General features: G+C 40.8%; 1 protein-coding gene across 1 annotated transcript in view; it reads right to left on the minus strand.

Moving 5' to 3' along the window:
- The window catches only part of RBM33 (RNA binding motif protein 33), a 146,422-nt gene that overhangs the window by 8,307 nt on the left and 115,609 nt on the right, over positions 1 to 22,506 (minus strand). The window contains exons 16-17 of the mRNA XM_065397927.1: positions 20,998 to 21,207; positions 15,570 to 15,758 (exon numbers count right to left, since the gene is read on the minus strand). Of these exons, the coding sequence (XP_065253999.1) occupies positions 15,570 to 15,758; positions 20,998 to 21,207 (399 nt within the window). The remainder of the gene's footprint in view (positions 1 to 15,569; positions 15,759 to 20,997; positions 21,208 to 22,506) is intronic.

Raw genomic sequence — 22,506 nt, forward strand, 5'->3', positions numbered from 1 at the left:
TGGGAACTAAGGAGAGAGAAAGGAAAGGAGACAACAGCAAGAGTTGAAGAAAATGGGCAGAAGGAATGGAAAAAACTGGAGAGAAAATGGGGAAAAAATGGAAAGCAACCTGCAGAAAAATACATATGAAGGATAATGAGACAGGGAGAAACACAACAAAACCCCATGAGAGTGAGAAGATGGGCAAAGAACAGGTAGCAGCTGTCTCAGGGTAAGACATGGGCAATCCAGGGGGTCAGGTGCGGATACTCTATGCCATGTGAGGGCTACAACTAAGAAAGGTTGGGAAGTCATTACTTTAAGGATTTCCAGCCACCTAACAGGAACTTCAATATGTCAAAATTTTGGAGGCTGGTCAGTGTTAAACTTAGAAACATTGGCAGGGTAAGTTTAATATTACATTTCCACTGTAATCAGCAAGTCTTAATGTTTTACTGTTAAAGCTACAGTGTTCTTTACAAACAGATCACATTACATGCAAAGTTTCATGCGGACTTTCCCTTTTCTTTGGGAGTTTGAATTACATTAGCTAAAATTTTATATAAAGCAACAAAAATTGCATTCTCTTGTCCTGCTTAATTAATTAAAGTAATTTATTCCATTACTCCAAGTCAAAGTTGAGCAGTTTAACTATGTAATACAATTCTGATCTTTAACTTGCTGCTGAAAGTAATCGTATGCACATTGACACTTATTCTATTCTTTGTGTTTGCAAGGAGTTGTTTACCTTGCTGAAAAATAGTAATTTAAAAAATGTACTTGTGTATATTTCCAAGTAATTCTTAAAAATAATTTTGAAGATGTAAAGGAAAGCTGAACCTTAAAATGATAATAAAAGTACCTAAATATTTATGCTACAGAAATTCTGTGCCTGCATTTTTGAATGGTTCTGAATAAAACCAAAGCAGGGTTTTTAATTTAACATTGCAGGAAAATGTACATATTTAATAAATATTGAAAGTCAGTCAGCTCCAGCTAGTTCTGGGTGGTGGGCCTTGCTTCTTCTTACCGACCTGTTTTTATTTGGTTTGCATATTGTGGCATAATTATAAATAAATAAAGATATCCTATCTCCTAGAACTGGAAGGGACCTTGAAAGGTCATCGAGTCCAGCCCCCTGCCTTCACTAGCAGGCCCAAGTACTGATTTTTGCCCCAGATCCCTAAGTGGCCCCCTCAAGGATTGAACTCACAACCCTGGGTTTAGCAGGCCAATGCTCAAACCACTGAGCTATCCCTCCCCCCTTTTTATAGAACAGTATCTAATATAAATTTACTTTCTCAACACCATCTTATTATCCAGACTAGAGAAACACTTTTGAAATATTTATTGAATTTGTCACTTGTTCTTGCATACTCAACAACAGAGAGTGCTTAGGTGTACTAAAGCAAGCAGCAGCAAACATTTGAAAAACAGAGGTTGATGAAGTAATTAGTATAATCAAATCAAGAGAAGCAAATCCTGTTCCTGTGTCGCTTGCCACAGAATATGGCAGTTTAACAAGAGAAAAATCCGCGTAACTTCACTGAAGGGATGAAATACTTAAGAGTACCATCAGCCAGTGTAAGTGAAAAAGAAACACAGGGATATGTCCCATCAGCTGCACTCCGCAAGTCCTCCTCTGTCATTTGCTGCTCTCTCCCCTTGCCTGAACCATCTTCAGCCCTTTTGCTAATAACTGATCCTCACAACAATGTTAGGTGTTTCTCTTTCAACTACTGCAGGACATTCTCCCATTGCTTTAGGCTCCAGCCTCCTGTCACAATCAATTGAAGGGAGGAAAAAAGAAGAAGCTGTATTTAGCTACAGAACAATTTTTCACAATAACTACTGATGTATCATTCCACAAACCTACCTGAGATGCACAAAGCCAAAAACTGGTTAACCAGTGAGTTTACAGCCCATCTCCCTTTAACAGTGACATTATTCTGAGCAAGTTGCCTCCATAATTAAAACAATAGGGTAATAAAAGGAGACTGACTAAAGAGAGCCATCTTGATAAAGGGTACATTAATTCACCAGGGAAATCTATATGTTAGCAAATAGAATTAGAAAGCATTAAAAAATAATCTTACGGCATGTGATTTACCTGTACTTAATGTGAGATTGTAAATTTTGTTGACAAAAGGGTTTGGCTATTATACACCTCTACCCCGATATAACGCGACCCAATATAACACGAATTCGGATATAACGCGGTAAAGCAGTGCTCCAGGGGTGGGTGCGCACTCCGGTGGATCAAAGCAAGTTCGATATAATGCGATTTCACCTATAACGCGGTAAGATTTTTGGCTCCGGAGGACAGCGTTATATTGAGGTACAGGTGCATCATCGCTTGTCAACGATTCTTCCGTTGTGGCATGCATTTGCACAGAGAAACAACCATTTAAAAAAAGTACTTCTAAATTACTTTCGGTTCTACTACTTATTGGTGTGGACTGGAGGTCAAGGTGCCATTTCCCAGATAGAACTAGTATGGAAAAGCGATGCTCATTTCAGCTGCAAATATGCAATACTGTGGCAACGAAAATGAAAATATTTCCAATGAATTTCAGTGGAAATTGTATCTACTTACATCAGGTCTAAATTTGCCTCCAAGTGCTTGATTTGTTCAGTTTCCTTAGGAAATATTTTGATTTGTATCTCCACAAACAATTACAGTTTCAATTATTGCAATTAGAACGTTTTTTCATGTTAGTTCTAGCTACAAAATATTACTTGTTCTCAAGGCAACTAAATATTGTAACTGAAAACAATTAAAGACTTTACAAATGTAATTCCATTAGATAGAATATAGGTTTTATTGGCTAATTAACTTCATTATATCAAGATTGATTTGTGCTCATTTAGAACCAGGTCTCAATTTGTCCCTTTGAGTACTTTTTGAAGGGTTATTGTCAAGAGTACATTACAAGGCTAAACAAAAACCTCTCAAGCTAAAATTATTTTCTTCCATTTTCTGTTATGTTACATTGTATATAAATACTGTACAGGACTAGCTTGTGTAATACTGAAGATGAACTGGCAACATAAAATTAAAGACTGCAAAACAAAAGTGAAAGATCTAATTTCTTTTACTAAAGAGGTTGGATCTTAAATAAAACATGTTAGTAAAGGGATCTTAATTCAAGCCGAACAGCTTGAACAAAAACTAACATTTGCTGCACTTAAACTAACATTGTAGTGAAAATGATGCAAGATTGTTTCAAACTGGTATTATTCAGTTTTTGTCTTTTTAACATTAGCTGAAAATCACTTAACATATAGTTTAGCATGATATTAAGTGTTGACACTTTCAATCTTACACTCAATATCTGGTTCATACAATACAGTTTAGGCTTACTTTGGATCAAAAAATATTTTTTCTAGTAAGGACAAAAATAAACTAGGCCACTAGTTTAAACTGTAAACTACTTGGCATATACAATACCATAGTTTTAAATAGCTACCCCAAGCCTCCTTACAGACAGAAAGCGTGTAGCATCTTAGCTTCAAATGTATTTTGTTTTGCCTTTTATTTAAAAAAAAAAATCATGTGTACTTATGTCACAGCCCAACAGATTTGTGGGGATTGTTCAATTCACCAATGAAAACTTGTTAAAAAATCAGTTGTGTTCTGGTTTTGGGGTAATATTTTTTCAGTTTATTTCTTCCTAAACTATGAACTTTCTGCTTAGGAAACTAAGGACTGATGGCACTGGCTACAGCAGCGGTCCCCAAACTTTTTATGTTGCATCTTCCTGGGAGCCATGGTTGGGAGCGGGCTCAGGAGCAGAGCCAGAGCTGTGGTCGGGAGCTGGGGCCAGAGCTGTGGTTGGGAGCTGGGGCCAGGATCCGGAGCTGCAGCGGAGGCCAGGAGCCGGGGCGGCAGCTGTGACTGCGGGCGGGGCTGGAATGGAGTTGGGGGCAGAGCAGGGCTGGGTGGTGCTCCCTCCCTGCCCCCCGTTGAGGCTGGCCTGGGCCCTGCCATGCCCTCCTGAATGTTCGTCTGTGCTCCCCCAGGGGGGCACGCACGACAGTTTGGGGACCACTGGGCTATAGCCACACACAGTGCAGGTACATGTTGTCTGCATGCAATTTTGACAGTGCACTTTAGTGTTGACCTGTTATTCTAGCCCTGAGTTAGAAAATCTTCTCAATCACTGATGAGTTGTATGAAACAAATTAACGCCAACTAGGGAAACGGTTCCATTGAACTGACTTGAACTGCATTTCAGTTGAAGTCTCAATAGATGACATGTTACCATATTAATCTACTGCATTATCTTCCATACATTTAATGTTGGGTGATACACAAACTTAGGTTGGTCATGCTCCTACTGAAGCTAACAGTGATACTCTGAATAAAATGAAACTTTTGCACAAGAAAAATGCAGTACACCTCTACCTCGCTATAACGCTGTCCTCGGGAGCCAAAAAATCTTACCGTGTTATAGGTGAAACTGCGTTATAGTGAACTTGCTTTGATCCACTGGAGTGCACAGCCCCGCCCCCCCGGAGCACTGCTTTACCGAGTTATATCCGAATTCGTGTTATATCGGGTCGTGTTATATCGAGGTAGAGGTGTATCAGGCCTTATGGTATTAAAAAAATTATACTATGAAGTTTAGAATCCCATAATTTTGTAAAAGTCTGTTATCCTAAAACTTACTTTACCAGCTTCTGCTTTTTGGATTCCAAATGCAGGTGCTAGGAAAATACACATACAATTAATTAATCTGTATATCATAATTACATTGCTATAATATTCAGTGTAATAGCCTTAGTTTTGTCTCCCTGTTAAAGACAGCTCTACATCAAAACTAACCATTACTAGTATATATAACTCCTTCTCATAAGAGTTTGTATGTATATATATATATACATATATATATATATATATATATATATATATATACACACACACACCCATTCTAATAACCTCACAAGAAAGTTGTTATTTTCAGCATTCTCTGTACAAATTTATTTAGACTTCTGTCCAAACCACTATTAAAAACTCCCTCCTCCTTTTAACAATTATCTAGCTGACTTGTACAAAACTCCCTAAGAAGCATTTCAGAATTGTTAGTCCCACTCCCTCACCCGTGTACTTTCTTTCATGTAAAAAAAAAAAAAAAAATCCCTTACATTTTCAAGTGCTCACTTTGCTTCTTCTTTTGTGTATCAGGGCTACCCAGTACTATCCATATGTTATACAGTGATGTATCTTGCACATATAAAGACAGTAGTTACTCATAAAATGAAGTCTCAATGCCTATGTTTCACTATAATACATCTATTTATAACCTACCATCTCCGCACAACCAATATCATATAGCTATCAAGTACAATTTAAAAACTTGTTGGTTTCTTTTCACACTACCCTACCAATCCTAGAAAGTAATTTTTCATAAAATGTACTAAATTAGTTTCACAAAACAAGAGCATGCCTGTGTGATCCTATAAAAATGAGCTATTTACCTAACCTCATGCTCTAGTATTGTACACATATGAAACATTTTCTCCACTCTGCTTATTTGCCCCAAGTAGTAAACTGAAATGAACAAAAATTCTGTTGGGTATTCACAGAGAACATAATTCAGGAGGCTTTTGCTTTAGTAGCGCCTGCCTGCATGAAAAGAACAAGTGTAAGGACAGCAAACGTATTACATGCATGTTTCCAAAATAAAACAAAGGTAGGATCTGGTCTTTGGGCTATTAGCCTAGATGGAGATACAATACGTTAAAGCTGCTAAACCTCGTGCTTGAAGCCAATGTCTCTTCACATTTTTCAGCTCCTTTAATTCAAGACAGCTAGCTGGATTCCCCCTATGGCAGCTTGGTTCTGCAGCTCTGCCTCCTGTGTGGCTTACGTACTGCTGCACTGAGCTACACAGGAAGTCCAGTCACTCTTCAGCAACCTCTAGTCTCAAGCAGTAGATTTCTTCTGACTTTAGGAGTTCAAAAGAAACAGATTTAAATTTCAAGGAACATACTCTTCATTTGGAGAACATGGCCTAACTGGATGGAGCAGCAGAGGATGAAGGCCCTCCTCTTGGATCCATCTCAGACACAAAGGATTTGCCACTACAACAGATCCAGAGGAAATGGAGCAGGATCATTCAGAAAAAGTTAAGAAGGACCTACAATGGAACAACTCCTGGAAACACACACAAAATCACCCCCAGGGGGATTTAGAAGCACTTTCTAACTCTGATCATTTACCTCCCACCCGTCTCCTCTCCTGAAAATGAAGACACATCCCTGGCCTACAGAACAAGTGCCTTTAAAACTAGATCAATGAGAGATGGAGGAGGAGGAGATTAAGCTTGATACATCTGACTGAGGAGGGCTGGCCAGCCAATTCAGTTCAGTTGAGAGACTTTGCAGCTCTATAAACCCTTATCCATCCTTTCTCCTGAAGGGTGCAGAAGACAAAAGCTCTGAGCCCTGAAAATTCAGAAGAAGCTGTACTTTTTCCAAAGCTGTATTATAAAAACAGCTGGAGGTGGAAGATGACACAGTCACAGATGTACCATAGGAAGCACTCATGTATTATAATGGGGTGGTAGCACTGTTATAGTTAAGATTGAGATATGTATAAAGTTAAGAGATCACCATTGTTTGCTACAGATTAGCAATGCTCAACAATCTGAACTGCATCAACAGTTAAGCCTATGTGACTGATACTCTGTTGAAGAAAAATGAATTCAGGCTAACAGGGACTCAAAGTTATTCACCTGAAAGCCTGAACTATGTATGTTGATATTTTTCAGCAGATTGTTCTTTTCCCTGTCTGTCCCATGGGATAAGAGAGACCTAGGAACACTCAGCAGTAAAAAACCTGTTTCCAACTGAACTGGTTGGGAAACTGAGGAACAGGGAGGGGAATTGGAGGTGACGGGAATGGCTCCACTTGAAACCTGGCAATAAACCAGAGTGTAATGAAAAGTGGAGAACACACACACTTTGGGGGGAAAAAAACAAAAAACAAAAACCAGTTCCATTAATCCCAGGGAAGAGAGGCCATAAGTTTCAGACGGTGTTTTACCACTGTAGAAAATATAGCAGAAGCCTTCTGCCTCTAACCTCTCCAGGAACGAAAGTGGCTGGAGGGTGAACAGAAGCTGGAAGTCCTGTACAGATGAGGTTGCCAGCATACCATGCGAGATCTGCAGAAGTGCTCACAGGTTAACAAAAACAACTTGTAACAGAGTATGACTGGGGAGGAGGCAGCATGACTACCCTGTCCTGAAAGCAGCTCAGCTGGCACCAAAGAATGATACTCTTCTACCCATCTTTCCCTCCCATCCTCTGCTCCCACAAACCTTCCCACTTTTACTTCTTTTCCTCTCCCACTTATCTTCCATTCCTAGATAAGAACCAAACAAAGCTCAGGCATGGACTCCGTGTTTGCTATATGGAAGAAGCAAAGGGACTTGGGTGGCTATAGGACAGAGGTTAATACCAATCTTGACTGCCCATTCTTTTGCTTCCTTGGGTATGTCTACACTGCAAAAAAAGACCCATGGCAACGCGTCTCTGAGCCTGGATCAACTGACTCAGACTCAAGGGGCTCACACTACAGGGCTAAAAATAGCATTGTAGGTGTTGGGTCAAAGATCCCGAGCTCCAGCCCAAGTCCAAACTTCTACACTGATATTTTTAGCACCCTAGCATGAGCCCGAGTCAGATAATCCAGACTCTCAGACTTGCTGCCATAGGTGGGAGTTGTTGGTTTTTTGTTAGCAGAGTAAACGTACCTCGTGTACTGATGGGTAGAGCTGGGTGTACGGAATTCTTGTGCAAAAGAAAAGTACAAATAACCAGTACTTTAAAATCACTGGTGCTTTTATAACTCATTTATCATCACCTTTATTTTACAATGTATTATTTTAGTGAGCAAATTGTAGGGAAAACATCATTTTCCAAGAAAATCACCGAGAAACACTGCCAGGGCCTAAGAAATGCTCATGTTTAGCGTCAACTCAGACAGTAGGGCTGGAAAAGACAACATGGGCCATCCAATCTGATCCCTGGCATTTTAAAGGGACTATTCTCTACATCAACATTTCTCTAACAGTGGCCGTGTGCACTATTGGTCTACAGAGTGATTGCTGGTTACACTGGCTTCTCCTGCCTTAAAATTACATGTACAAGTGTCCAGGCTCAAAGGAGATCCAAGGCACATGTAAAAAGCAGCTAGTAAGGAGGGAGCAGCAAAACTAGCAGTCTCCACTAGGGGCCACTGCAACCAGAATGGGGAAGCCTGGTGACTAGATGCACAAGATCTGTCAATGGGGACACAGCTAAGAGTCACTGGTCAGACCAGAGCTTCCTATATGAGGTACTTGAACAAGGAGGGAGAAGAGAAGAGACAATGGAGAGTGGGAACAGGAGACTAGTCAGATAGTGAAGGAAACCGAAGCACAAATAGGAGGCGTTCAGCTAATTAACTGATGGGAGCCATATATAGACAAAGAAAGTGAAGAAGGAGAGATTTTGGTAAAAAGTAAATGGATTTTAATATTAACTGTACATGTACCAGTTCACCAGTGACTGCAGATCTTGTTGAGTCGGTGTGGCTTTGTGAATGGGGCAGGTTAGGAGAGGTGGCAGCCCAAGAGATAAAAGCTTGCAGGAAATGATCCACACTAGAATAAAGCATGAACTTCCACGCTGGTGTGTGATCTAACCTGTTCTCCAATAAGTGAAGCGATAGCACAGCAGGAACATTTAAAAAGGATCAGATTCTATTTTTGTTTCTCCCTCAGCTTAAGTCACATAACTCAGCCTCCTTTTATTGTTCCACCACTTCCTGATGCCTGCCCTTCATTTCTGAGAGTGACAAGCAGCACAGATTCTGGTTCAGGATACATTTGCCTTTTCTTCTCCTATTGTGTCTGACCTCTTTCCCTTCTGCTACCCTTCCCCTTTGCCCCACTCTCTCTTTTCATGCTACCCCCTCGACACTCTCCCTGCTTCAATATCTCTGTGTACTACATAGGATTTCCAGTCTATTGCTAGCAACAGATTCCAGAAGCAAAACTGCAACTGCTTAAAAAAAAAGTTGGGATGGAAAAAGAGCATGACCCCCAAACCAACTAGTGTCTCTGTCTCAGACACACACAGGGAATTCCTGACTCAGGAAAGCTTGGTTCAAAACTTCAGACCCCAGATGATGCCCATGGTGGGTCAGCCTTCTCCTCCAGCTCCAGGGAAGAGGATGGGGAGGCTATGGCAGGGGTGACCATCTCTGCTCCCAGAGTGCGCTAATGGAGACAGTAAAAATTCTCAGTTGTGACAGCATACAAGGTTGTCACAGCCTAGAGGAACAAATGGGTCACCAGACTTGTATGCAATGTCACACTCTAAAATGAACCTTGTTGATACTATAAGAACCCCATGGGCTGGGATTATTCATCTATCATTACCCCATTTGTCATTTTCACTTATAAGCTTCAGCTCAGAAAATAGAATCAGCACTTTTGAATAAAACTACTGAAAAACTTGCCATTACTGCGACTGAGCACTAGGTAGTGCCATCACTCTAAGAAAGCTAAGTGGGATGCATTAACAAAGCACAATCATTTCCCCTTCTAAAACTGGAAAAGGAACGGTGAGAGAGAGATCAGGATACAATTCTGACACTTATTCAGAGTATGGCTAGAGTTACACCAGCCTGAGCTGTATTTACATACAATCACGAAAAGCTATTTTTATGGCAGGAGAAACACTTTCTAATCCTAACTCTTAATAAAGCAGTGCTGGGAGTCTACACTCATGGTCTATTTTGGGAAACACTTGGTGCAAGGAAATATTTGATTAACAGTTATTACAGAATTGCTGCCTAAAATGGTCCATCATTACTCAAGTTCTTTGGCGACTGGAACAATCTGATTTCTCTCACGTGATTATTTCCTGTCTCCCATACAGTCCCAACAGATACAGAAGAGTAACGACTAGCTGCAATCAAGCCTCTTTAGACAGGTTAAGGTAGCACTACATGGAACCTTCAGGGTAGTGCTGGAAAAATGAGACACACTTATGCTCTTAAAGACTAACAGATTTATTTGGGTATAAGCTTTCGTGGGTAAAAACCTCACTTCTTTGGATATGCATCCGAAGAAGTGAGGTTTTTACCCACGAAAGCTTATGCCCAAATAAATCTGTTAGTCTTTAAGGTGCCACCAGACTCCTTGTTGTTTTTGTAGATACAGACTAACACGGCTACCCCCTGATACTTGACACTCATGCTCTTGGCAATCCAAAAATAAATCTAATTCAGACAAGTCTGCTTAAATTCAACATGTTAACAATCTACTTTAGTAAGCACTACTACATAGCGATAACTGTGTTGAATGTCATTACATACTTTGGCACCAGGCCTATGAGGCTGTGCTTTAAACACACAATAGTTCCTGAGAGCCTTTTGTACCTTCAAACACTTAAAAAGTGTGATTATGTAAAACAATGCATATCTTGTAGTTCCTCACTCTGATTATGACCTAGTTTAATGTCATGTTATTTAAAAACAGCCAAATAGCTGATTTATTGATTCTTTCCGCTCGGCAGAGTTTATGAAGATGACAGTGGACAATATTCAAAAAGAAGCATTTTTTGTATTTTAATTTATATATATATATATATATATCATAATTAAAATTATATATAAGCTTATACCCAAATATATATATATATATTTTAAACAGAGCACTTGATTCAATAACTATGCTGGAGCCTAAAGCATTTTATTACATTTTTCAGTATCCCTGGAATCATGGTCATGGGTTTTCCACCTGTTCGAAGAACAGAGCAGCTTTATAGAGGGACAGGGAAAGTGAGAAGTTCAGTGATGAGACAGGATGGAGGAAGCATTTCAAACATTCATGTGAAGGAATAAAACAATTCCCCCCCGGCTTCCCGAGTCCGGATGGAAAATGATGGTGCATTCTCCCTTTCCACGAACTGCATACACCTTCTTGACCTCCTCCTACCTCAGAGTTCAACTGTTCCCAGCTTATCAGATCTGACCTATTGCCCTTATTCACAGCATCACTATCCTAATGTGAAATCTAAGATGGCAATGTTGAGAGGGAGCAGAGAACTAAATTCATTTTTCAATTTCATTTTCCAGCTGCCTGTTGGTGTATCCTGTTACTAAAATTCATGTGCAGTCCCAGGGTAAAAGAAAGTCAAAGCTTTTACACATGGCAGGTCTCTGAGGCATGGCAGTGGACTTGCTCTACTTCCTCCACAATCTGAGAACAACCAAATCTGACAATACTTCACTGGAATGTAAAAGCACACTACAGTATTCCGACTAACAAATTATCCAGTAGGTACCACCCAGACTGATTCTATTTGCCACCAGTGTTCTAAATGCATACCTCTCTCAGTGGCAAGTCCTGCCCCCTCTCCCCATAGATGCAGAGGGTTTTCCTGTAGTGGAACCAGTATACTTTTGTCATACAGGGGGTTAGGCAAGATTTTGGGAGTTTAGACAAGGCATGTGTGCCCCTGCGAAGCCAGGGGCCCAGCTGCAGGGCAATTACGCAACTGGGAATGAAGGGAGGCGGATCAACTGTTATGTGGATACACGAGTCACTTCCCACTACTCGTGAGACTATTCCAGCACTGAGGATGGACTAGTGGTCATGGAGTGGCTCTGCTCCTGTAGAGTCCCTGGGATGTCAGAAGAATTCCTTCCCTTATCCCAGAGGAAGGACTGTTCAGGCAATGCTCTAGGGCAAGGGACCTGGACTTCAGGCAGTCCACACCCCTTGTCAGGGTGGCCTGCTGACAGAGGAAGGGAACACTGGCTTACATCTGACATAGATTTGGTAGGTTTTGTTGCTCACTGTAAGGGCCAGAAACAACCCCCCCAAACAAACTTAACATCACAGGCTCTATAGAAACTGATGGTAAAAGTCCCTCACTTGCTAGGGAAAGTGTCTACTTTGCCACAGGCAAGTCTATGTCAAAGCTTTTGCATATCCCACTGCCTTCAGAAATACCTAAACCCTAACTATCCTCTCTATTCTCCACAACTAAGCAATCTGAATAGGCTGTTGTTACAGCCCCTGCTTCACTACACTGAAAATACCCTTACCAAGGTTTCTAACAACCTTTTCTTGGCTGAGCTGTGGGACCAGTACTTCATTCACCTCACCCCTGCTTTTCCTGCAGCCTTCAGTACAGGTGATTTTCTTCTTTTCAGCAGCTGTGCTCTCTTGGCCTTCTTCACCCTCCCTCCCTCTCAGTCTGCTTCCTACCTAACAGTTCTTTCAGGAGTTTCTTCTCCCTTTCCCTCTTTCTAGTGGAGTCAGGGCTCTGTCGTTGGTCCCCGCTCTTCTTCCTCTACACTTTATCCCTGGGTGATCTCATCTGTTCACATGGTTCCAACTATCATTCCTATGATGAGGGCTCACAAATCTAGCTTATCACACTTGACCAGTCTCCCATGAATCCAAATGTTTTTCTAGTATATTGTCTGGTGCAGTCTGTTGCCAGTAAAATCTTGGCATGGCCAAAATGAGCTGAGTTTCTTTTCCACCCCAAATCCTCTCCACTTCCACCTTTCTCTGTTGCTGAGGACAACTCCAGCCTCCCTGTCACTATGGATCTCACCCCTCAGGGTCACCCTGGCACCAGTTTCCCCTTTGACACATCCATGTGTTACCAAGCCTCCACAATGTTGAAAAAAAAAAATCAGATATTTCTTATCTCTGACAGCTAAAATACTTGTCCATGACCTGGCCACCCCCTGCCTGGACTACCGGAACGTCGTCCTCCCTGAAACCCAGACCACCTTCCCAAAGTCTGTCCAAAACAACTGCTAATTCAGATCATGTCAGTCTCCTGTCTGAATCACTCGTGCACAGCGTATCAGGTTTAAACCTCTCAACTTGGCCTTCAGAGATTTGCACAATCCTGATCCACCAGGACCTTGTTTTGTACTGCATCACATTCCCTTTGCCTCTCTCCAGCATCACTGCCCTTCTGACCTTTTAAGCCTCCAATCTCTGTGCGATGAGCCCCCTTCCTCTGTTCATTCAGATCCCTCCTAATGGCCCAAGTCTGTGTTACCCACAGCCATTAATATGTGTCAAATGCCTTTTCTATCCACATTTTTAAGGAAGGGAGAGTAGGAGTAAGAAAGCAAGGAAACAGGAGGTAGAAAATGTTTAAACACACATCCCACTCTTCTGGTGCTCCCAAGCTCATCTCGCCTTCTAAATTATTTAAATTCCAAATTCCTCTGTGCAAAACTCCGTCTTGCACAGTGCTGAGCACAGATGCTAATAAAAATATTAAGTCAAGATCACAAGAAAACTTAGCTAAGACTCATTCTCTCTGGGGTTTCTAGCCTCTCTTTCAAAATTAAGGGAGCATCCCTGTGAACATGGGTCATACTATGAAAAATGTCAATTTAAACTCTCACATTTTTCAATTCCAGCTCTCTCACAAACTTTCTTTGCAGCCTAGGAACTTACCGGCCTCAGTTTCCCCATCAGTAAACACAGATGATATTTCATCAGGTTGTTGTGGGGGTTAGTTAATATCACTACAGTACTTTGAAGATGAAAAGCAGCAGGTGTTCTATACAACAGGCTTCTGTACAATACCCATCCTTTCAATCCTCTCCCTCTTCCCTCTCCCGTCCCGCCCCGCCTTTTAACCACTCTCAACCATATCTACACCTGGAAAATTCTGACCTGTTTTTCCCAGCAATGGTGTAAACTCAAATGTAGGTGTGCTTTTGCTACTAACTGCTAACCTAATTCTTATTAAATATCATAACCTTTAGATTCCTGATGTAATGCCAGCGCTCAATCGTTACTAGAAGGTGTATCTATACTAAAAAATATTCTTTTTTCAGCAACGGTGCAGCTGCATCCATTCTACCAATTGGTTAGCCTGGGCATACAAACTTGTACCATGTTATCGGATTCTGCTGAAAAATGGTAAGAAATTCCGTACTGTAGATGAGCCCTTCTCGGCAAGACTGTGCTGTGACACTGCATTAGGAATCAAGCGATTGTGGTATTTGATATGAAATAGGAAGCGGTGAACAAGTTTTCCAGCACGTTCACAGTAAGTTTTCTTTACTCTGAATAATTCCACAGCAAGGTTTGTGCTAATTTCCTACTAATATTCTCAAACAGGAGTAAGCAAGTAAAAATTGAGTAAATGTGCTTCAAAGCTGACCCTTTATATGGAAACTCTGCATGCACAAATCAGATAATGCAGCACAGAGTTTTCTGATTTTTCATCACACCCTAGAACAGAAATTGCTGGACTCACACCTACATTTAGAAATTGAATGAAGCAGACCAATTTAATAGTGCAAATGCCACCCTTGCTTTTACTTCCTTGTAGTGCAGGATTTTAGGCACAACGAATGGCTTAAAAAAACCTCTAGAAAATAATTTCTGTACAAAGTACTGTAGGAGATGAAGTGACAAATTATTGTGTGTGAATGTTCTGAGTACGCAAATACAGAAAAACCTAACAATGTTTTCTTTAAACACTATAATAAATCATATACAGTAGCACTTATCAAAGCTTTTTACAAACAAAAGTTAAGTCTCTGAGAACTACAGACATAGGTAAATCAGTAGGGTCCCATTTAATAAAGAAGGAAACTGAGATGGAGGCATACCTCCTTATGACATCTGTTTTCTAGGATACACAACGATATAGTATAACCTAACTCAAAAGCTTTCAAAGCCAAGAAATAGCATCAATATGACAACTGTATTTCTGTCTGCAAATTCTGTTCCTAGAGTTACAAGGAACACATGAAATTACTAAAACTGAAAGGTAAGATAGGGGAAAAGAATCCATTTTTTTTTAAGTTTGCTTTGTGTATTTCACAGCACTTTGGTGGATATTTTCAGAGTTATTCCTCAGTGAAAATCAATGGGACTTCTGCTTCTAAATTCAATAGGCATTTTGAAAATCTCCCCTTTTGCTTAAAGTCATCGTCACTATTTAGCTGATAAGTCGCATGCACTAGTAGGCAGTGCATGCACAGAAATAGGCACAAGAGTTAGGCTGGATCATATTTGGTATGGTTCTTGGGCTTGTTCACAAACTGCTCCTGAAAAGACTTTTCTAAATGACACCAAGTAAAAAATCTGAATAAATCCTTCCAAAAAAAGGTTTTTTAAAGTCTGGCTAGGATATCAGACTATACTACTGAAAACTGATTGTTTAAAAATCATCCAGTTTAAAAAAAAATCACGTGACAGTATCCTTTAAAAAATTAGTGATTCTAAAGAATCAGACCTAAACGTCACAAAAGAGCCTCACTAACTTATATTAACAATTACTGAATGTTGTGAATTAGTAAACCGACAATAAAAAACAAGGATAATAAATAACTAAAGACACTTTCTTTGGACATGATTACAACACTTCATTATATGCTTATGTTTGTGGCATTTTATTCAAAAAGTGGGAAAAAATTCCTTCAAATATAAGTAATTGCCAATAAAAATAATGTATTTAGTGTCAGAGAATTAACTGAGTTTTCTAGAATGAAAGACTTCTAGCACAAAAATTATAAACCGAGCTTGACCTACCTGAATGGGTCCTACTGACATCAGCAGGTTTTTCAGTTGGACATCAGTAGTTGATGAAGAAAGCCCTTCAACTGACACAACACAGGGCTGAGGTTTGCACTCCACCACTCGCAGGTTCTGTTTATTTGGCATCAAGCGTCCTCGGCCCATCTGGCCTGCTACTCCTCTGCCTCTCCCATGCATAATGACCTGCCAACAACAAAAGTAACAGTATTTTGATTTCCTTAGTTAGTGCTTCTGTTAAGTAACTTTGACAGATAATATGAAAGTTAACAATTTATTTAAAGACTTGATTAAAGTACATGTCAATAAAAAGCAGCATGTCACTGTTTGCTAATTTAAAAGGCCACATGTTAACATATTTATCTGCTTCTTATCCAAATATCTCCCCAAATTACAAGAAGTTATAATGGGTACAAAGTCTGCCTTTGCATTTTGAGGTGGGTTTACAAAGCAATTGAGCATCTCATGCCAAAAACTATAGAGTCTACTCCTCTTCACAGTGATTGCATCACAGGCATGTGATCAGCTCTAACATTTTGGGATGGGTCATTAAACTAACTAACTAACACACTCTCTCTCTCTACGTATGTATGTATGTATGTATGTATGTATGTATGTATGGGAAGGGGACGCAGGCCCACCCCAGTCTCCACTGCTACAGAAAAATGTTGCTCAATAGACCATGCTAACCATTACCTTGAACTGCCCCTCGTTTTTTGAGGAGAGTCCACATTGGCCGATCAGTATGGCCAATCTATAGCCAGGAACTGGAAAGAACTTGAGGAAAAACCCCAGCCTGATTTGTAGGACTTGACTCACTTAGGCTGCTGCCAATTTCACCATAAATTAATTAATTCCCCTTCACAAACAAAAGTTTCCAGGGATCCAGAATTCACTGGCCTCATAGGCTAGCCATGAGCAGCTTTTTGGAAGCAAATGAGGTGGGAAGACAACCTATGACTCTTAGGGAAAGTCACCATCAAGCTTTTAATCCTAGTAACCGGTTTATCAATATAATCTCCATAATGAAAACAGTGAGCAATTTTTAGAGAAAAGAGGAGACTAGCTTTCACACACTTACAAAACCAACACATTGTTGGAGAGCCCCTGACCCTAAAAACTGACTCTCATAGGTATCTTATAGTATTGATGGCAATATTGACTAAGATTTAATGCAGTACCTCATGCATAATGCACTTTTGCGGCTGCATAGATTTTTTTTAGTATTTGCTGCAGAATTCTGTTTCAGAATATAAGCTTCCATTATAGTAAACAAAATAAAATAAAATATAGGTCTCTAAGCTCTTATGATTGCAAAGACAATTTTCAAAATGTAAGCCAGATGTAACCAAAGCCTTAACATCTGCCTAATTCTGCAGACAGTTTGAAACATTAGCTATGAGAGAGGTGAACTGGTTCAGGTCATCTCACTGGGGAGATAACGTGGAAAATTAATGAGGACCCTTCCTAAAATGTAAACGTTAACTATTTGACTGTTGACTATTTTAAGAGAAACTTCAAGACAACATTTTTTGCATTATCGTTGGATGTAGCGCGGATGTTGTGATGGGATCCAGTGGGGTTATTGTCAGGTTGGGGTAGATACTGTCAATCACAAAAACTGAATATCAAAGGAATAAAAACTCTACTCATTACACTGGACCGGACAAAGGGGTGAAAGCTACAGGGAACAGGGAAGTGTGAATTATTCTGGGGTTCTTGCTGTAGAATTCATATCTAATTTGATGCACAGTTCATGTGGTCTTGAGTCACTGTCAGAAACATACTTATAACTACTAAAATTAAATATCCTAATATTAACCCTGGCTGGCAGGACAAGATGAAACAGCACAGAAGGTAATGTCTAGCAGCATTACACCAGTTCTTGAGCTTGATTCTTCAGCTGTCTCTGGCAAATATAATTAACATCAGAAGACTAAGAGCTTTTGAGGACGCTAAATACACCTCTACCCCGATATAACATGAATTCGGATATAACGCGGTAAAGCAGCGCTCCGGGGGGAGAGGGGGGCGGGGCGATGCTGCGCACTCCGGTGGATCAAAGCAAGTTCAATATAACGCAGTTTCACCTGTAACGCGGTAAGATTTTTTGGCTTCTGAGGACAGCGTTATATCGGGGTAGAGGTGTATGAGTCAACAGTGTAACGCTGATGCAAAAAAAAGCAAACATCATTCTGGGATGTATTAGCAGGAGTATTGTAAGCAAGACACGAGAAGTAATTCTTCCGCTCTACTCCACACTGATTAGGCCTCAACTGGAGTATTGTGTCCAGTTCTGGGCACCACATTTCAGGAAAGATGTGGACAAATTGGAGAAAGTCCAGAGAAGAGCAACAAAAATGATTAAAGGTCTAGAAAACATGACCTATGAGGGAAGACTGAAAAAATTGGGTTTGTTTAGACTGGAGAAGAGAAGACAGAGGGGACATAACAGTTTTCAAGAACATAAAAAGTTGTTACAAGGAAGAGGAATAAAATTTGTTGTTCTTAACCTCTGAAGATAGGACAAAAAGCAATGGGCTTAAATTGCAGTAAGGGCAGTTTAGGTTGGACATTAGGAAAAACTTCCTAACTGTCAGAGTGGTTAAGCACTGGAATAAATTGCCTAGGGAGGTTGTGGAATCTTCATCATTGGGGATTTTTAAGAACAGGTTGGACAAACACCTGTCAGGGATGGTCTAGATAATACTTAGTCCTGCCTTGAGTGCAGGGGACTGGACTAGATGACCTCTCGAGGTCCCTTCCAGTTCTGATTCTATGAAAAAATTCCTATTCTCAGGAGAAATGTCTTCCAAGTGTTGCTCCTTCTAAAATTTACAAGAACTCAAGGATATTCAATATAATTCTCCCTAAAGAACAGGAAATGCCCTGAAGCAAAGGCAGAAGGCTCCAGAACAGTAGGCAGTGCAATGTTTGGCTCAACTTAGGTGAACTGCAAGTACACATTTGTTTTGCTTTAACTTAGTTTCATGTGGTGAATGTCATCATTCCCCAGAAGGTAGGGGACAAGCACAGAAGTAATTCAACTAATTTAAAAAATAAAATATATTTTCCCTCTAAAATTCTCTTGGCAATTTCAGGTTCACAACAGAGAATGCATTAGTCAGTGATCTTACAAATACCATAGACTGCAAAGAAATTTCTGGTACCTGTGATATCGTGTATTATTATTATTATTATTATTACTACACCTGTTATTATTACTACACCTGTGACTTGTGTATTATGGCAGTGTTTCTCAAACTTCATTGCAGCGTGACCCCCTTCTGACAACAAAAATTAATACATGACCTTGGGAAGGGGGACTGAAGCCTGAACCTCACCACCCCAGGTGGGGCGGCAAAGCCAAAGCCTGAGCCCTGCCACCCCGAGCGGGGGTGTGGGAGGGCGGCAAAGCTGAAGTCCAAGCCCCACCATCATGGGGTGGGGGCTGAATCTGAATCTTGAGGGCTTCAGCCCCGGGTGGGGGGGCTGTATTCTGAGTCCAGCTGCCCAGAGCTGAAGCCGAAGTCTAAGTCTCACCGCCCACGGCTGAACCCTTGGGCTTGGGCTTCAGCCCTGGGCAGTGGGGCTCAGACTTTGGCTTCAGGCCCGGGCCCCAGCAAGTCTAATGCCAGCCCTGGTGACCCCATTAAAACAGGGTGGCGACCCACTTTGGGGTCCCGACCCACAGTTTGAGAACCATTGACTTATGGGATCTCTTCAGTAAAGATGACAGTACCAAGGAGATCACACAAATAGGGATTAATTTAAAAATGGTTAAAACTTATTTAAGTGCTGAGTGCCTCTGAGAGCCTTGTTAGTGGGGAATTCAGCAAATGTGTTCTGAACCGAATTTTTGTGTTTGCTTTGGAGGTCAATTTTAATGGCCTACTCCATACTGCCATTGTTATACAAGAAAAATTACACAAACCTGAATCAACTATAGAATATTCAGTACTAGAGGGATGTTCCTTGTTTGAGTCCAAAATAGAAAAGTCATAGCATGGAAGAAAAATAAGGAGGCTGCCTTGTCCACCAAGAAATCTGTACCTCACAAAAGTACTATTTTACTGACCGCCCCATAAAGGTTCCTTCTCCCAGTATTCTCCATTTACAAATGTTTATTTTAGTGGAGGTCCAAATACTTAATTCTGTGCTGAAGGGAGAATGTTTTGACAAAGGGTTATATGGTATAGCAGTACCACCTAATATAGTCTAACACATGAACCAGAAAGCAATAAGATGCCAGAGGTACTTCGGAAAAATTACAGCCACTATCTCATACTTTATTAGTGTTCCAGGATTTAATACAGACATAGGTTTTGAGTAGGACTTTTACAAATAGAGGTTTACCCTACTTAGTTTTACCCAAGCAGTAAGATAGCTCAGTGGTTTGAACATTGGCCTGCTAAACCCAGGGTTGTGAGTTCAATCATCGAGGGGGCGATCTGGGGGGAAAAAATCTGTCAGGGACGGTACTTGGTTCTGCTGTGAAGGCAGGGGACTGGACCTGATGACCTTTCAAGGTCCCTTCCAGTTCTATGAGATAGGTATATCTCCATATTAAAAAAAAAAATAACATGCTTAATAATTTTAAATAGAGAAAACAGTTATAAATACTTAATTTTTATCTATAATCCTAGTGGAAAATACCATCCTGACAGTGCTAATCCTTTGTTCACCAGACATATACATAGAATAAAGGTTTGTCTAAACTACCCGCCGGATCGGCGGGCAGCGATCAATCCAGCGGGGGTCAATTTTGCGATAAAGCGACCGCTGAGCGCTCGCCCGTCGACTCTGGTACTCCACCAGAACGAGGAGCGCAAGCGGAGTCGACGGGAGAGCGTCAACTGTCAACTTACCGCAGAAGACACTGTGGTAAGTAGATCTAAGTATGTCGACGTCAGCTACGCTATTCACGTAGCTGAAGTTGCGTATCTTAGATTGACCCCACGCAGTAGTGTAGACAAGCCCTAAGTAGCCTAATTTGGAAACGCTTCTAGAAGGAGAGAGTATTCATTCAATCTTTGACAGCTCTACTCATAATGCCAAAAAGCACTGTCAGTTGTGATAATGATTTTCAAGTAGTGGATATTCCTCCACTGGAATACTGGACTGATATCACCTAACAGAATTTACGCAGGCCACAGAACCACAATGAGATCGGAACAACTTTCAGGCATTACCAACCTGGGCTGGATTCAAACAAGTATCTTGTAGGTTAAAAGCTTTATATCCCCTTATCAATTTCCTGAGTCATACAGCCTTCCATTAATAACTTTACCTGGGCAGATACAGTTTAAATTTCTTCAATGCTGGTAAGGATTCTGGTTATTTCTTAAACAATGCTAACATTAATATGGCAACACATTCAGCAGATAATACAGATCCTAGCAGCAACAATGCATCTAAAAATCACCTTTTTAGCTGGATGAATCCCTTGGATGTTTTTGACTCCTTGTGGAACTGTTGAATGTATCTGAGCCTGCTGCTGCTGTTGCTGCTGCTGCTGGAGTGGTCCCTTTGTCAATGTGACCTTCCGCACTGGCTGCTGTCTCAGTTCTTGAGGTTGTTGGAGGCGTTGGGGCTGGCCCTCTGGCTGCACAAAGCCAACATTCTCCCCCTCCTGCTGAAATCAAAACCAGAACATGCTGTTCAGTACCTATCTACTCAATGCAAACATTCACTTCCTGTGAGACCTGCTGTGGAGAAGAACTTTGTTAGCGCACAGAGAATTAGAAGAACACATACTTGCATACTAAAAATCAAACTAGTGTCCGCAAGAGAAGGGTGTATGGTACACACTTCAGCTAGGAACTATAGTTAGTTACACAAGCCATAATGCAGGAAGTACAAAATACTACATCTGGTATGATATTAAATTCACTGTGTTTTTCAATTGTTTCCTTTCAGTAGACAGTGAAAATGTCCTATTATTTATCCAAGGACCCACCTATCCATTCTTCTCTACAATTCCAGCTTTTCAGGCTATACGTTTACGTTCCGCTAACTACATTTTTTAAGGGACATATATTCTAGACTAGAGAAGGGCGGCAAAGCAGTCTCAACGAAGCAGGAACCAGTCTGAACCTTTACGCATCTTTCAAACCAAGCAATCCTTCCAAGACTAAAGGTTGGTGATTTTTATTAAGTGCACCTTTATGCTGCCTATTTATAGCTAAAATAAGCTTCTAAGTAGTCTCCTCCCCCCAACGATGACCAATATTAGAGTAGTTTTCTCCTCCAAGTGTTTTTATTTTTTCTCCCTTAAAAAAAAAAAAAAAAAAAAAAACACAGAGGCGACAAACCATGTCCCTGTCCCAGCCTCTGAAGTCATATATGGAAGTACTACAGTCTTCCCAAAACGAGCTGTCTCTGCAATTCAAGCTTGGGATGAGAGGAGAGGTAGAAGAGAGGAGGCTGGAAGAAAAGAGTAGAGGTGTGCAGCAGCTCGGCTACTTCCACCCAAGGAACCGGTGATTCTCTCACATGGATACATGTCCACCTTTCCCAGATCAGATACGGCCAAGTTTACAGTCACCATACACAGTTTTCTGAAGATTACATACAGCAAGAGGCAATATAATTAGTCTACTATGGGAACCTGAGAAGTCACAATTATAAAGTGTTTCAAATGGAGGCTCTAGCTTGCAATGCTATGCAGCACATTAACAGCTTAAGGGGACTCCCGTCAAAACACTCAATATCTGTTACAGAATAGTAGAGAAAAGGCTACTCACCAGTAACTATGCTTGAGTATATACTGCCTCTGCAGACCCACACTCAGAACACTCATTCCCACAGAACTGCTAACTCAGAACCACTGAGAAATGCACAAAAACAACAAGGAGTCCGGTGGCACCTAGTGCCTGTCATGGCTGCATGAGCTCCCACTCACTGAACAGAATATTCTAGAAGACCAAGGTAA

Source organism: Emys orbicularis, chromosome 2, assembly GCF_028017835.1.
Source record: "Emys orbicularis isolate rEmyOrb1 chromosome 2, rEmyOrb1.hap1, whole genome shotgun sequence".
Taxonomy (NCBI): Eukaryota; Metazoa; Chordata; order Testudines; family Emydidae; genus Emys; species Emys orbicularis.